The sequence below is a fragment of the Odontomachus brunneus genome, unplaced genomic scaffold (assembly GCF_010583005.1).
Source record: "Odontomachus brunneus isolate Ranch 3 - 2012 unplaced genomic scaffold, Obru_v1 Obru_scaffold_145, whole genome shotgun sequence".
NCBI classification, from domain to species: domain Eukaryota; kingdom Metazoa; phylum Arthropoda; class Insecta; order Hymenoptera; family Formicidae; genus Odontomachus; species Odontomachus brunneus.
This window is the reverse complement of record NW_022639595.1, coordinates 390216-393036: the sequence shown is the minus strand read 5'-3', so window position 1 is coordinate 393036 and position 2821 is coordinate 390216. Positions and strand designations below refer to the sequence as shown.

The window sequence follows — 2821 nt, the reverse complement described above, 5'->3', positions numbered from 1 at the left end:
ACACACACACACACACACACACACACACACACACACACACACACATATAAAAAGTACATATTTATATATATTCATTTATATATATAATCATTCATATGTAACTTATAATAATTTATTTATATATAGTGTTGTGTATAATATAATCATTATTATATACAATCATTTTTTTCTTATGGTGGCAACACAGAATTAGTGAAATTGCACTTAAATATTTCATATATGTCAATATATTTAATCGGAATCTCGAGATACCGAACTGCATTGTTTCCCAGTCTTCTTTGCCAAATTTATGCGAAGAGAGGCGAGTGATAAATTGTATAATCTTTCTTAATCTTTTAAGTTAATCCGTATTCGAGGACACTACTTATGGACAAGTGTATCAATGATTGCGAGGACGTTAAGCCGATTATCAATGTTCTATCGGAGATCTTTACATAAATAATGATGTTATCCCAAAAATATATTCGACTATCCATCTTTCGTATTTCAAAATTACTCACATGGTGACTAACGAGCTTTGTTTTGGCTTGAAATCCTTGCATGTAACTGGCACTATGTCAGGTTGAAACTGCAACGATCCGGCTTTGAGATCTCCTCCGAGCGCGTAATTGTTCACATCGGGCTTCTCACTCATCAATATCTAAAAATGAGAACGCGATATCCGAGTAATATCGGCTCTCATCTACGATCTAGTTGAAAAGTAACTGTTATTTTTACTTCATCGTATATACTTTTATATTGTCTTTTTACCGAATCGATGTTGTATGTCTCGTAATTCTTTTCATGGCCGAGATTGCACAGTGGATCCGCTGTAGAAACGAATAATTCATTATTCAGCATCAGAGGTGGTGGACTTTTCGGTATCACTGTTAGGATTGCACTATTATTGACGGTGTCGGCGCTCCCATACCTAAGAAACAATAAAAGATGCAATAGCAATGTAACGATAGACGTATATACTTGTTTGCAGAACAGTTTGAATATCTTTTTTTGACGAATTTCGGAACGTAGTCAAGTTCAACAAGAGAATTTCCTCTCGAGTGATTTTCAAAAGATAAATTTTCTTACTGAATCAGACACGTTTCAAAGGCGCCGAGAAAAAGAAATGTTCAAACTATTTTGTATAGGTACAAACAAGCATATACATGTTCCTATAAATAATATATATATATATATATATATATATATATATATATATATATATATATCTAATCACGAATATATCCATGTACGGAGGAAATATTGTAGTAAAAATTGTAACAAAATTTTGTGCTACACAATTGTATCATATTACAAGAAATTTTGAATTATACAGAAATTATTACCGAAATTATTATATGTTAGTATAAAATGCACGTTTGATTTTTGTATAAAATACATGTTTGACTTTTTATTACACGTTTAACTTTTCATTACAAAATTACTATAATTATTTGAATATTTTTTTTTAATATCGTATATTCAATAGATCGTCAACTTTTCTATTTTTATAGTAATTTATACTATGTATCCATATAATCCAGCTTTACAAAAAAAGCCTTATAAAATAAAAGATAATTTTAATATAATTTTTACTGTAATATTTTTTCCGTGTACAAATATGTATAAGGAATATATAGATAATTTTTATGACCGTGATTGCAAATGGAATTATTCTATTTAAAAAATACTGTACTGGAAAGAGTCGTTGGCCAAACTCGGAACTAAGTTGCTTGTTTCGGAATCACCGAACAATACTACCGGCTCTAAACTCGTACGAGATCTCGAAGAGAGCAGTGGCGTGCTCTCAGATTCGCTGTCTCGTGGCGGAGTTTCGCTGCTCCGATAAATATGAGATTTATACATAATATGTCTCTAACGAGACCGATTGAGATTTCTGTAACAAACAACAGTCTCGTTTAGATTTGCACTTTACGTGTGTCAGTATAATTTTACAGAGATATAAAAAATGACCAGAGTTGAACAATAACATGTTCATCGGTTAAAAGTTAAGTTAAAAAGTTAATAAATTTTAATTGAATTTAATTAATTTTGAGTGAGTTAACTTTTAATGTAAACTAGTTATTTTAAAATGCATTAACTTAGTTTATCAACTTTAGTTAATTATTTTAAAATGCATTAACTTAGTTTATCAACTTTTTTTATTTAAGTTATTTATCAAATAATTCATCAATATTAAAATTATTACAGGCTGCTTATAAAATAAGAAACATAAAAAATAATATCTTTTGTCGTCTCTTTGAGCGTCGATGTTGTTTTTTGTATGCAATCTTAAGTGCAAAATAATCAGTATTTTCTTACAAAAGATTATCTTTTCAATATTTCACATATATTTAATCTACAAATAAAAATCAATTACAAAACATATGTTGTTTTGCATAATTAAGTTTTAACTTTAATAAAATAATTTTATTTTAACTTAGCTTTCAATTGAGTTCATTTCTAAATAACTTCTAACTTAACCAAGTTAATTTTATGAGATATTAAATTTTAAACTTGGTTAAAAAGAATAAATTCTTACCCAATCCTGCATATAATATAATATAAAAGTATGCGCTCACTTAGCACTTAAGCGACGTGTACCCTATATCTTATTGATGTGTTATCACATTCGACGAGATCCTCTTTCATGTCATGTGTCATCATTTTTAAATCTATGTATCAAATGTGTCGTTTATAAGAGATATAAGCGAAGTTAGCACAAATCTTTTAATTATTTTCTTTATAATCCGATACTTGAGTATTTTAATTATATTTTTGTTATAATACGTATATATATATATATATATATATATATATATATATATATATATATATATAT

General features: G+C 28.1%; 2 protein-coding genes across 4 annotated transcripts in view; one reads left to right on the top strand and one right to left on the bottom strand.

The window, feature by feature from the left end:
- Positions 1-2821, top strand: part of LOC116850432 (phosphoglucomutase) — a 138228-nt gene that overhangs the window by 20096 nt on the left and 115311 nt on the right. The window lies entirely within an intron of this gene.
- LOC116850431 (sodium-coupled neutral amino acid transporter 9-like) overlaps positions 1-2821 on the bottom strand; it is a 27543-nt gene that overhangs the window by 24003 nt on the left and 719 nt on the right. The window contains exons 2-5 of one of the 2 annotated variants that reach the window (XM_032828715.1): positions 2522-2654; positions 1676-1876; positions 751-910; positions 501-640 (exon numbers count right to left, since the gene is read on the bottom strand). In XM_032828715.1, the coding sequence (XP_032684606.1) occupies positions 501-640; positions 751-910; positions 1676-1845 (470 nt within the window). In that variant the 5' untranslated portion in view covers positions 1846-1876; positions 2522-2654. The remainder of the gene's footprint in view (positions 1-500; positions 641-750; positions 911-1675; positions 1877-2521; positions 2655-2821) is intronic. The other variant, XM_032828716.1, reaches the window with a different exon arrangement.